The sequence below is a fragment of the Rana temporaria genome, chromosome 5, assembly GCF_905171775.1.
Source record: "Rana temporaria chromosome 5, aRanTem1.1, whole genome shotgun sequence".
Taxonomy (NCBI): domain Eukaryota; kingdom Metazoa; phylum Chordata; class Amphibia; order Anura; family Ranidae; genus Rana; species Rana temporaria.
In genome coordinates, this window is record NC_053493.1 from 31,530,120 (window position 1) to 31,542,959 (window position 12,840).

Below are 12,840 nucleotides of genomic sequence, written 5' to 3' on the forward strand. Positions count from 1 at the left end.
ATACATTTCGTTCCACTTGTTGTTGATTCTTCAAAAAAAATTACAGTTTTATATCTTTATATTATAAATTCTCTTTATTTGGTTTTCATTTCAATATCGATTACATAAACATTCCGTCTTCCGTACATATACATAAAATTAAACATACCGTATTTTCCGGCGTATAAGACGACTTTCTACACCCATATTATTCTGCCAAAAGAGGGGGGTCGTCTTATACGCCGGGTGCAGAGGCCGAACTGTTAATTTTACTAATTTTGGGTGCTCAGTACCTGTTATGGAGGCCGCCAGGTTGCAGAGGAGATGCCGCGGTGCTCGTTACGGCGTGAAGACGCCGTTAAATCCATGCTTAAACCCCCGCCTGTTCCTCTGTAGTGAAGTTGTCCCTGTCGGGTGCCGAGCATGCAGTGTAATACAGTGCACGCCGCTCAGCCAATCCCACGCTCTGTTGCACTCTGCTGCTGACTAAAGCCTGCTCGGATTGGTGCGGCGCAGGCTGATGATGTCACAGCCTCTGCCAATCCGAGCAGGCTTTGCATCCATCAACAAGGTAGTCAGATGCATTGCCTGCCGTGATTGGCTCAGCGGTGCACACTGTATTCTGCACTGTAACTGACCTGAATAGAAATTTTAAAGGTCCAGTAATACAATTAATGATACAGTACTAAAAGATTGTTCTGCCAGCCAATTATTCAGCTAAGGTATTAGCTTAGCTAATTATTCAGCCAAGGTATTTCCTGATAAATGGAAAGGGGATATGAAAGAAAATACATTTTAAACGTCCAGTACTACAATTATACAATTAATGATACGGTATACTAGATTATTCTGCCAGCTAATTATTCAGTTTTTAAAAGATGTTTTTTTTGATGCTTCTGATTTTTTTTTTTTAAATGGTGTTGTCTCGGAAGGGGGTAGTCTTATATGGCGAGTATAGCCCAAAACCCAAGTTTTCACTGGAAAAATAGGGGGTCGTCTTATACGCCGGGTCGTCTTATACGCCGTAAAATACGGTACATTTCCCTACCCCATTGTAGCTGGTCTCAACATATCCTCCTTACACAACCTAAAAAAAATGTTTAGTATATGAGATACCTCGTAATCCCGAGCTCCTAATCTGCTCTGTGGTGCTGTCCTCTTATCTGGACACGAGGTTAAGCAAGTTTATTTCTCTACTGGGAGGTCAAAGCCTCCATATTGGCATAGTCTTTGGGAGAGACGAGAGAGAGTCCCAGGGAGAAAAAAGAGAAGAAAAAAAAAAGAACACCACAGACCCATCGACAAAAACTCAACCCGTGATTAGGTCTTGGTGCCAGCTTGAGCCTCCCAAGAAATGTGTGATTAACAAAGGAGAGAGAAAAAAAAATATATTTTTTTATTTTGCTTTCCACCCATTGTTGACTAAGGTGTAAAGTGTATAGGCTAATAACCCTGTAGAAAACTCTACGCTACCCCGTATGTGTGGACTGGACATGGCCCTTCCCATGCCTCGTATATTAAGGGACAGATCCACAGAGATCTGCACCGGCGCAGCGTATGATAGAGACGCTACGCCGCTGTAACTTACTTATTTAAACTTCGAATCCACAAAGAATTTGCGCCGTAAGTTACGGCGGCGTAGTCTATCTCTCGCGGCGTAAGGGCGCCTAATTCAAATCGGCGAGTAGGGGGCGTGTTTCATTTAAATGTGTCCACGCGCCGAATGAACTGCGCATGCGCCGTCCCTAAATTTCCCGCCCTGCATTGCGCTAAATGACTTTGCAAGGACGTCATATTTTTTAACATAGACGTGAATTACGTCCATCCCGATTTACGGACCTGAATCTGGCATAGAAAACTTCACACTGATCACTGCCATTAGCAGTATAGCATCATGGCTGTGTAAATTTCAGTATATATACCCTCATTTGTAGATGCTAACTTTCAAACAGACCAATTAATATACACTTATGGGGATTTTTTTTCTTTTTTTTTTACCAAAGACGTGTAGCAGAATACATTTTAGCCTAAATTTATGAAGAAATATGATTTTTGTTTTTTGGATATGTTTTAGAACAGAAAGTAGAAAATATTGTTTTTTTGCCAAATTTTCTGTCTTTTTTTATTTATATAATAAACAATAAAAACCCAGTGGTGATCAAATATCACAAAAAAAAAAAACTATTTTTGTGTGAAACAATCTACCATTTACATTTTATTTGTGCATGACCAATCAATTTCCAGTTAAAATAGTGCAGTGCTGAATAGCAAAAAATACTCTGGTCATGAAGGGGGTAAAACCTTCCAGAGATCAAATGGTTGAAAAAACTCTGCCCACCCGGCTGTGTCATTCAAACACAGAGTTATATGAATGGGAGAACTACAACTACTATTATCCATTGCAGCTGACAGGTTGTAGTTCTCAATGAACTACGAGAGTGCTGATGAGCGCACTAGGTAGTTATTTTATTCTTCCTGTCATTCAGTATGTAACTACCTACCGCTGTATAAATGTGAATGGTCCCAAAAACGTGCCAAAAGTGTCCGATATGTCCGCCTCAATGTCAAGCTTACAATAAAAATTACTAGTAAAAAAAAAAAAAAATGCCATAAACCTATCCACTATTTTGTAGACGCTATGGGCCAGATTCACAGTGGACTTACGACGGCGTATCTCCACGTACGCCGTCGTAAGTCTGAATGTGAGCCGTCGTATCTATGCGCCTGATTCATAGAATCAGTTACGCATAGATTTGGCCAAGATACGAGCGGCGTAAGTCTCCTACGCCATCGTATCTTGGGTGCATATTTACGCTGGCCGTAAGGGACGCTTCCGTAGATTTACGCGTCAAATATGTAAATTAGGTAGATACGCCAATTCACGAACGTACTTGCGCCCGCTACGCCGTTTACGTTAGGCTTACATCCGGCGTAAAGTTACCCCTGCTATATGAGGCGCAGCCAATGCAAAGTATGGACGTCGGCAAGCGTATCTTTTTACATCATTTACGTAAGTCGTACGTGAATAGGGCTGTGCTTGGGTTACGTTCACGTCACAGGCATTGGGCCTGAAATATCTTATGGAGTAATTAATAACTTATTCCAGATTTATTATTTTCCCCCTATCCATTGTAATCTGATCCCTGCACATGCTTCATTTAAAGTCCCGCTCTCTCTTTCTTTTTTATTATACAACCAGGGATGGAGGTGGTTTACTAACTACCTCATTTAAAGTCCCAAATTTGAAACCCCCCCCTTTATTCCAAAATAATGAGGGATGGAAGCATGTGAGTTGTGGGACTCGATTGTTTAAATCAGGTGTCTGCATTGATTTTAGATATTGCTGCAGTTTCTTTTTGTGGTTTTGTTTTTTCATTTCTTACCAGGCATAGGTGAGGTGGGGACACACCCCCCAATCACCTGTCCTTCATCCACCCATCAGTTTGTACATGCCTCCATTGAGGAGACTTTAAAAAGTGTGTAGTTAGGACTGCAGAATCGCAGGGAGCCTTGGCGATGGCTCTGCAGCTTAAAACATATATTTGCAAATGTGTGCGACTAATCCTCTGCTTTTAATATGTATAGTTAGACCGTTGTACTTGGCTTGCTGATTGGATGGTAAGGAGGAACCTGGTTAGAAATGTTTATTGCTTCACCTGTATTTGAGTTTGTCATCTAATTTATAGCCCCAAAAAAACCCCCCCTTTTTTCTATATTAAATACCCCAGCTTTTTCTGTCAAGTATATATACAATTGTTTACAAAATTTCTTTAATAATGCAATATAGTCATGGACGGTGCATTATTTGAAAGTCTTGAAATTAATAACTTATTCCAGATTTATTATTTTCCCCCTATCCATTGCAATCTGATCCCTGCACATGCTTCATTTAAAGTCCCGCTCTCTCTTTCTTTTTTATCTTATGGAGTAAATTCGACGTGATACTGAGCATGCGCGCGCATGCGCCGTTCGTTAGGCGTGTCATTTACATGGGGTCACGATTCATTTACATACAACACGCCCCCTACCAGCCTATTTTGAATTAGACGTGCTTATGCCGGCCAATTTACGCTACGCCGCCGCAACTTACTTTACTGCTTTGTGAATACTGCACTTGCCTGTCCAAGTTGCGGAGGCGTAGCGTAAATAAGATACGCTACGCCCGCACAGAGATACTCTCTCCTATGTGAATCTGGCCCTAGAACTTTTGCGCAAACCAATCAATATACGCTTATTTCGTTTTTTTTTTTTTTACCAAAAATATGTAGAAGAATACGTATCGGTCTAAACTGAGGAAAACATTTTTTTTTTTACATTTTGATATTTATTATATCAAAAAGTAAAAAATATTGTGTTTTTTTTTAAATTGTCGCTCTTCGTTTGTTTATAGCGCAAAAAATAAAAACCGCAGAGATTATCAAATCCCACCAAAAGAAAGCTCTATTTGTGGGGGGAAAAAACATAAAAATTTTATTTGGGTACAGTGTTGCATGACCGCGTAATTGTCATTCAAAGTGCAACAGCGCTGAAAACTAAAAATTGGTCTTGGCAGGAAGGGGGTGAAAATGCCCTGTATGGAAGTGGTTAAAAAAGCACGGGAGTATATGATGTTGTTGGAGTGCGAAGAGAAACGGGGGAAATAAAGGAGGACAGGGCCCCGGGGGGAAATAGGGCATACCACGCCCCATTAATACTGGACGTGATGAGGTGAGGGGGGAGAGAGAGGTGGGGTAGGTTTTTTTTTCTAGTAGGGGGTTTGGGGGAGGGGGGGGGGTTGTATGTTTTTTTGATTGGTAAAATAAAAAATGGAATGGTGGAGACACCGACTTTATATGATATCAAAAAATGGAATGGTGGAGACACCGACTTTATATGATATCAAAAAATGGAATGGTGGAGACACCGACTTTATATGATATCAAAAAATGGAATGGTGGAGACACCGACTTTATATGATATCAATCTTTTCTTTCTGCTTGTGTCTTTGTATTATGGCATTTCTGCAATGCAAATATTCTGATATTGGCCAGAAAGAAAGATAATGGAGAATATTTCTTTCCACCAGAGGTATAAAGATTACCCTCAGGGGAAGACCAACTGACCTGACCAGTCTTTCTGCTGGTGTGGTCTCTCCTCCCTATAAATATCCAGCAGGAATCTGGGATCATACGCAGTCTTCATAGCAACACCAACTCTCCATTGTGGTGACCAAGACACAAGACTACAACATGAAAACCACATTGATCCTCGCTGTGATCGCCAGTCTCTTGATGTGTCAGCTCACCTCTGCAGCTAAAGGTCAGTTTTGCGGACTTAATAATGCTTATATATATATATATATATATATATATATATATATATATATATATATATATATATATATATATATATATATATATATATATATATATATATATATATATATATATATATATATATATATATATATATATATATATATACATATACATATACATATACATATACACACACACACACACACACACACACACACACACACACACACACACGGGTTCCTTATGTTGCAGTATGGTTTCATGAGTATTTGTAAATGGATGCAACACAAATCTCTATTTAAATCTAAAGTCAATGGGCCAGATTCATGTAGAATTACGGCGGCGTAACGTATCCCGTTTACGTTACTCCGCTGCAAGTTTTCAGCGTAAGTGCTTGATTCACAAAGCACTTACCTGTAAACTTGCGGCGGCGTAGCGTAAAGCCGTCCGGCGCAAGCCCGCCTAATTCAAATGGGGCGTGTACCATTTAAATTAGGCGCGTTCCCACGCCGAACGTACTGCGCATGCTCCGTTTTGAAATTTCCCGCTGTGCTTTGCGCGAAATTACGTCACCCGACGTAATGTTACATGCGTTACGTACTTTCGTATTCCCGGACGACTTACGCAAAAAAATAAAACAATTTGAAATTTGACGCGGGAACGACGGCCATACTTTAACATGGGCTGTCTAATTTTACACCACCTAAATAGCAATCGCAACTTTACGACGGGAAAAGCCGACTAGCGACGACGTAAGAGAATGCGACGAACGCGCGTACCTTCGTGGATCGCCGTAAACAGCTAATTAGCATACCCGATGCGGAAAACGACGCAAAGTCCACCCAGCGGGCGCCGAAGTATTGCATCCTAAGATCCGAAGGCGTACGAAGCCGTACGCCTGTCGGACCTTAGCCAAATGCCGTTGTATCTTTGTTTTTGAATTACAAATAAAAGTACGCCGGAGTATCAGCAGATACTCCGGTGTACTTTTTCTGTGAATCTGGCCCAATATTTTTCCTTCATTTTTGAATGTAGTAGCCTTAGCAGGGCCGCCATCAGAAATTATGGGGCCCCTTACACAGCTTCAGGCATGGCCCCCCTGGAGCAGAGAACGGGGGGGGGGGGGATGCCGTCTGAAATTGAGAAGCGGGGGGCTGCCGCAAATTGAGAAGCGGGGGGGGGGGGGCCTTTACAAAAAAAAGAAGAAATAAAGAAAAATATATATAAAAAAGGGGGATAGCCATCTGGGGGTCTTGGGAAACTCTGGGCACTTTAATAGAAAGAAAAAAATATATAAAAAAGTATATATATTTTTTTTAAAAGTGGGGGGTTGCCAATCCGGAGCCCTAGGGACCTCTGGACCCTTTAATAATAATATATATATATATATATATATATATATATATGTGTATGTAAAAATGAAAAAAATATTTAAATAAAAAGAAATTACAAAAAAAGGGGGGTTGCCATCCGGGACCTCTGGGCCCTTTAATAAAAAGAAAAAAAGAAACCTCTGGGCCCTTTAATAAAAAATAAATATATAAAAAAATAAACATTTATAAAAAAAAATAAAAAAAGGGGCGTTGCCACATGGGGCCCTGGGGACCTCTGAGCCCTTTAATAAAAATTTATATATATATAAAAAAAGAAAAAAAAAGAAACAAAAAGGAAAAAAGAAACAAAAAGAAATAAAATAATATATAAAAAAATGTAATTTTTTTTATATAAAAAAAGGGGGGTTGCCATCCAGGGGCCCTGGGGACCTCTGGGCCCTTTAATAAAAATTTATATATATATAAAAAAAGAAAAAAAAAGAAACAAAAAGGAAAAAAGAAACAAAAAGAAATAAAATAATATATAAAAAAATGTAATTTTTTTTATATAAAAAAAGGGGGGTTGCCATCCAGGGGCCCTGGGGACCTCTGGGCCCTTTAATAATAATAATAATAATAATAATAAAAAATACATATATATATATATATATATATATATATATATATATATATATATATATATATATATATATATATATATACACCTCTGGGCCCTTTAATAAAAAAATAAATAAAAGTATATAAAAAAAAATATATATAAAAAAAAAGGGGGGTTGCCATCTGGGGGCCTCCGGGCCCCTTACAGGTGTACTGCCTGTACCCCCCTGATGGCGGCCCTGAGCCTTAGAATACCTTGTTGGGTTTGTATTGTTGTCTTCGTCCCCGCTGTAGATTCACCCTCTTGATTTAGGCCTGTGACCCTTGTTGTCAGGACTAAGGCCGCGTACACACGGTCGGACAAAACTGATGAGAATGGACCGAGGTTCAGTTTCATCGGTCCAAACCGACCGTGTGTATAGCCCATCGGTCTGTTGTCCTTCGGTCCAAAATTTTAAAGGATGCGTTAAAATCAAACCGATGGCCCGCTGCCCGATCGGTCCAAACCGAAGGTTAGTACAGAAAGCATCGGTTCAAAACCCGCGCATGCTCAGAATCAAGTCGACGCATGCTTGGAAGCATTGAACTTTGTTTTATTCAGCACGTCGTGTGTTTGACGTCATCGCGTTCTGACCCGATCGCTTTTTGGAACGATGGTGTGTACACACATCAGACCATCAGGCCACTTCAGCGGTGAACCGATGGAAATCGCCCGACGGACCATTCTCATCGGTTTTTGAACGACCGTGTGTACGCGGCCTAAGAAGTGAGGGAAAAATTCACCAGATTAGGATTTGAGGGAAAGTCATCACAGTATCCATGTAGATATACTCCCCATTTTGTGTGTGTTTGGTGGGTATAATAGTATTTTGTTTATATTCTCTCTTTTACAACTATAGCTATCCTTCCTCTTTTGCTCTGTACCTTTTTTTTAACCATTTGGCACCCAGAGTACGTCATATGATGTCCTGGGCTTTGTGGTAGTATATCTGAATGATGCCTGCAGCTACAGGCATCATTCAGATATTGCCGATTTTTATCCTGGCGATTCAATTCACCATAAGAACGATCATATCGGCTGTTCCGCCGCTTGATCATTCTTACGAGCGCCGAAAGGGGACGTTCCCCCCTTCCGCCGCCCTCAGTGATTCTCCCGACTCACCGTTGCGATCGTGAGTCGAAGACAGGATCCGCCGGCCCGGGTTGTGATCATAGAGATTTCCGGCGGACCAGATGGTCGCTTGATTCTCTATGATTGTCGGAGGCACCCTCTCAACTCTGGACTCTGTACTTTAGCCACATCCTTTTAAGCCCCTTCCGCTGCTAGGCACTTGACCACGCCCACAATTTACTGCCACGTAGTATGCCACAGGTCTTTTTACTCCTCCGTGTCCCTCTTTTTGAAGTTAAAAAGTTGGGAGGTATGCCTAATCATCCCTGTGCCATGTCTGTGTTTTACAAGTTTTGTTAGTGATAAATGCCTGCAACATCTGCCCTGTCCCTGTGTAACTCAGTGACCACCACTGGGGCCGCAAAAAACAGCTGTGCTGCGAGTGGGAGGTGTTTGAGCAGGGAACTAGGACCTCAGCTGCGGAGTAAGCCACCTGCATTTGCTGATGCAGCTTCTATAGTTCTGGCTGCAGGTCCCCACAGGCGCCGGCAGAGTGATCTACATCTGCACTCCGCTCCCCCCCCCTCCGGCCTCTCTCTCCTTTGGAATGAAAGCAGTGGACTGGAGCCTGGAGAGCAGCATACAAGTGGCTTCAGCCTGCTGCTAGATCGAGGTGAGTTGACTCAGGTAAGCACTGCAGTGAGTAAGACAGAACTGAGCAGGGCGAGCAATGGGCAAATGATGCGCCAAAAAAAAAAAGCCAACCAATCCATATGAATTCTTACCCTGGCTTGTCTTATTAGATGTTCTTAATGGGAGGGGTCTGTGCTAATGTGGGGAGGTCTGTGCTGAAGGGGGGTCTGTGCTGAAGGGGGAGGTCTGTGCTGAAGGGGGGGGTCTGTGCTGAAGGGGGGGGTCTGTGCTGAAGGGGGGTCTGTGGCGAGGGGGGCTGTATAATGTAAAGGGGTCCAGAGGTTCAGGGTGCTGTGCAATGTAAGGGGGTCAAGAGGTGCAGGGTGCTGTGTAATGTAAAGGGGTCCAGAGGTTCAGGGTGCTGTGCAATGTAAGGGGGTCAAGAGGTGCAGGGTGCTGTGTAATGTAAGGGGGTCAAGAGGTGCAGGGTGCTGTGTAATGTAAAGGGGTCCAGAGGTGCAGGGTGCTGTGTAATGTAAAGGGGTTGAAGCTGTTATAACACAATATACACATTAGATTGTTCACTTGCATTGGGTATATTTCCCCTCTATATCCTTCCCCCTTTGTTTAGGGAAGGAAATGGAATTTTTTTTTATTTTTTTTTACATGTGTATGTGTGTATGTATGTGTATATGTGTGTATGTGTATATATATATATATATATATATATATATATATATATAATATATATATATATGGGCTTGGGTGGGAAAGCCTTCCTAAAGTAATATACACTTTAATTTTTCTCATATACACATTAGATTGCTCACTTGCACTGTATATATTTTCTTTCTATATCCCTTCTTTTTTTTTTCTTTTTTCCTCACATATATATAGGCTTGAATGGGAAAGCCTTCCCAAAGTAATACACACTTAATTAGATATCACTTTTTGGGGGTTCCCCTTCTTTCTTTTTTTCCTTCTCTTTCTCTCTTCCTCTTTGATGGAGGGGGAAGACGAGGGAGACAAGACTCCTCTCCCCAGTATTTCTTTCTCCCTCGTCTTCTTCCTATATCTTTGGCCCTGTCTTGTCCCTCTTTCTCTTTTCCCTATCCTCATTTAATCTATTATTGTCTGTCACTTTGTCTATTTTAGACCGAGAAGTCAGGGGACATAGGATTAGGGATAATGTACATAGGGTAAGGGGATATTCCACTATAAGAATAACAATTACTATAAATATTAGTCAAATTTCTGAAGGGGTTATATTGAGACCTTTCATGTTTATTTGTACTGTCAGTGTTTTTAAATAATTTGTATCTATTTATTTTTTTGTATTGTAATGTATGTATTGTTGAAAAAAGATTAATAAAGATAAATTTGAAAGCTGCAAAGGGAGGCCCAACTCAGTATTAAACCCTATGGACTAAGACTGGGATGCCATTGACGTTTGTGCGTGTATTAGCAGGTGTCCCAATACTTTTGTCTGTTTGAGCTTTGGGGTGCACACCCTAATGCAATAGGCTGCGCACGCCTATGATTACACCTAGAGATGGATTTCCATTGTTGGTTTGAAACTTTGTTCTACTGATCATAACTTGTCATAGAAATTTGTGTCAAAAAATCAGGGACATCCTGACACAGCCATTGTTCGCAATGGTGGGTGAAGGGTGAAAGGTAGGTGTGGATAAATTGAGATGAAAAGTGGGCGTAGTTGGAAGGGACATGCCCCAAGTGTACTAGGAAATGCCCTGGTATCAATGGGAGGAATAGTGCCCCAGCATTTGGTGGTCAGTTGTCAGTGGTGAATATCATAGTTTACATATAAAATGTAGTTAAAATCACAGAACAAATCTGGAGATTGGAGGTATGAGCTCAGGCCTTCTGTCTAGAGGTTTACCCAGCACTGATTACACTTTTTTTGTAAGGTACCAATAGTTTTGATGTTTAATATCCATTATCTCCTTTTATGTTGCTGATATTCGGGTGTTTTTGTATTTTCCAGATCAAATCTGTAACTTACCTTCAGCGAAGGGACATTGCATGGCGTACATGAAACGTTTTTTCTATGACAGAAACACAGGCGAATGCAAAATGTTCATCTATGGTGGTTGTCAAGGAAATAGTAACAACTTTCCTACTAAGAGTTCCTGCGAGGATACCTGCAAATGAGGTATTTTTTATCTCTGTGCTTTATCATTGTATGTTGCTCAAAATCGATTAATTTCAAAACATTTCAAGCCTGCATAACAGTTTTTTCCACAACCCACCACATTGGTGCATTAGGGGTTTCTCCCCATGAGTCTCTGGCACTATTCTGGAGTAGTGCTCCAGGTTTTATTATGATTATTACAAGTCTTTAAAGCGGAGCTCCACCCTAAAGTGGAACTCCAGCTGATCGGAACCCTCCCCCCCTCCGGTGACACCTTTCAGGGGGGAGAGGGGTGCAGATACCTGTCTAAAGACAGGTATTTGCACCCACTTCCGGCCACACAGTCTTGGGCAGACTGCAGGCATGACGTCACCTCCCGTCCCCCCCGTTGTGTTCTGGAAACACTTGGCTCCCAGTACACAGCGGGAGCCAATTGGGAGGCGTATCGCGACTCGTGCATGCGCCGTAGGGAACCAGGCAGTGAAGCCGGAGCGCTTCACTTCCTGGTTCCCTCACCGAGGATGGCGGAGGGGCAGCAGAGTGACGAGCGATCGCTCATCCTCTGCTGCGGACGGCGCTGGACTTCAGGACAGGCAAGTGTCCTACTATTAAAAGTCAGCATCTGCAGTATTTGTAGCTGCTGGATTTTAATATTTGTTTTTCAGCGCACATCCGCTTTAACCACTTAAGACCCGGACCATTATGCAGGTAAAGGACCTGGCCCCTTTTTGCGATTCGGCACTGTGTCGCTTTAATTGACAATTTATTTTTTGCGCTAGAAACAAAAATAGAGCGACAATTTTGCAAAAGATGCAATATTGTTTTACTTTTTGCTATAATAAATATCCCCAAAAAATATATAAAAAAACATTTTTTTCCCCTCAGTTTAGGCCGATACATATTCATCTACATATTTTTGGTAAAAAAAATCGCAATAAGCGTTTATTGATTGGTTTGCGCAAAAGTTATGGCATTTACAAAATAGGGGATAGTTTTATGGTATTTTTATTAATAATTTATTTTTTACTAGTAATGGCGGCGATCAGCGATTTTTTTTTTTTTTTTCATGTCGGACACATCGGACACTTTTGACTCATTTTTGGGACCATTGTCATTTTCACAGCGAAAAGTGCTATAAAAATGTACTGATTACTGTGAAAATGACACTGGCAGTGAAGGGGTTAACCAGGAGGGGGCGCTGTAGGGGTTTAGTGTGCTCTAAGGGAGTGTTCTTACTGTGGGGGGGGCGTGACTGTGCGTGTGACGTCACTGATCGTCGTTCCCTAACACAGGGAACGGACGATCAGTGACAGCCACACTAGGAAGAACGGGGAAAGGTTTGTTTACACTTACCTCTCCCCGTTCTTCAGCAAAGTGACCTGATCGCGGGACACTGGCGCAGGACCAGGTCGCGAGCGCGCTGCCGCGCTCGTGACCCACGGCTGGGCTCTTAAAGCCGTGCCCAGCCGTGCCCTTCTGCCGACGTATATCGGCGTGAAGGGGTCCTTAGGTGGTTAACCACTTCCATACTGGGCACTTAAACACTCTCCTGACCAGACCAATTTTCAGCTTTCAGGGCTCTCACACTTTGAATGACAATTACTCAGTCATGCAACACTGTACCCAAATGATTTTTTTGTCCTTTTTTTCCCACAAATAGAGCTTTCTTTTGGTGGTATTTGATCACCTCTGGGTTTTTTATTTTTTGCGCTATTAATGAAAAAAGACCGAAAATTT

The 12,840-nt window shown here is 41.7% G+C and overlaps 1 protein-coding gene across 1 annotated transcript in view; it reads left to right on the forward strand.

The window, feature by feature from the left end:
* Nucleotides 1–11,124, forward strand: part of LOC120941047 (carboxypeptidase inhibitor SmCI-like) — a 47,877-nt gene extending 36,753 nt beyond the window's left edge. The window contains exons 4-5 of the mRNA XM_040354288.1: nucleotides 8,692–8,991; nucleotides 10,957–11,124. Of these exons, the coding sequence (XP_040210222.1) occupies nucleotides 8,692–8,991; nucleotides 10,957–11,123 (467 nt within the window). The 3' untranslated portion in view covers nucleotide 11,124. The remainder of the gene's footprint in view (nucleotides 1–8,691; nucleotides 8,992–10,956) is intronic.
* The last annotated feature ends 1,716 nt before the right edge of the window (nucleotides 11,125–12,840 follow it).